This window comes from Otolemur garnettii, unplaced genomic scaffold, assembly GCF_000181295.1.
Source record: "Otolemur garnettii isolate 467f Iridium unplaced genomic scaffold, OtoGar3 scaffold00039, whole genome shotgun sequence".
Lineage (NCBI taxonomy): Eukaryota > Metazoa > Chordata > Mammalia > Primates > Galagidae > Otolemur > Otolemur garnettii.
Genome location: NW_003852434.1, coordinates 2,825,972 through 2,826,639, shown reverse-complemented (window position 1 = coordinate 2,826,639; position 668 = coordinate 2,825,972). Strand labels below are relative to the sequence as shown.

The following is a 668-nucleotide window of genomic DNA, read 5'->3' as shown; positions in this document are numbered from 1 at the left end:
AGAGAGATGTTATTATCACTAAGAACAGTAGAAGGACAAAGTTATGGCTATGCCCTTTGTACCTACATGGCCATTCCCCTTCATTGGCACAGGCAGAAAATAATCTAGGAAGCTGTATCAGTGCTGAGCCTGATGATGCCCCCATGTGTCTCCAAACCATATCAGGTATGTTGTAGCACATCGTAAGTCTTCTTCTCATGTTGGATACATACTCCTTGCCTAGGAAAAGGGCAAATGCTTAAAGATCAAAGTAACATATTGCTTTTACTTTAAAAGTAATTTCGTGCTGTTCTTTTTTTTTTTTAACAGTCATTAACTATTATTTACTTTATAAGTAATATTTTACTTTATAAGTAATTTCATGCTGTTCTTTTTTTTAATAGTCATTGATTATTATTCCTAAAGAAAATGAAGACAATTATATATTTTTGCATTTGGGCAGCAGCATGGGCCATTCCAGTAAGTATCAGAAAACCTCCTCATTTTGATATCTCTTTTAGCTTTATACACATTTGCACATACATGTACACACACACACAGATAAATTTCCTTAAGACTTTGCAGAGACAAATGTTTGCATTTGCACTAAAGGCTTTTTGATCTATCTTTAGGGTCTCAACAAAACCAATATGCCCTCAAATTCATGCTCACATTCATTTGATTGAAAA

At 34.0% G+C, this 668-nt stretch overlaps 1 protein-coding gene across 1 annotated transcript in view; it reads left to right on the top strand.

Annotated features, from left to right (window-relative positions):
- The first annotated feature begins 408 nt into the window (after positions 1 to 408).
- The window catches only part of DSPP (dentin sialophosphoprotein), a 6,445-nt gene continuing 6,185 nt past the window's right edge, over positions 409 to 668 (top strand). The window contains exon 1 of the mRNA XM_023513339.1: positions 409 to 459. Coding sequence (XP_023369107.1) covers positions 409 to 459 — 51 coding nt within the window. The remainder of the gene's footprint in view (positions 460 to 668) is intronic.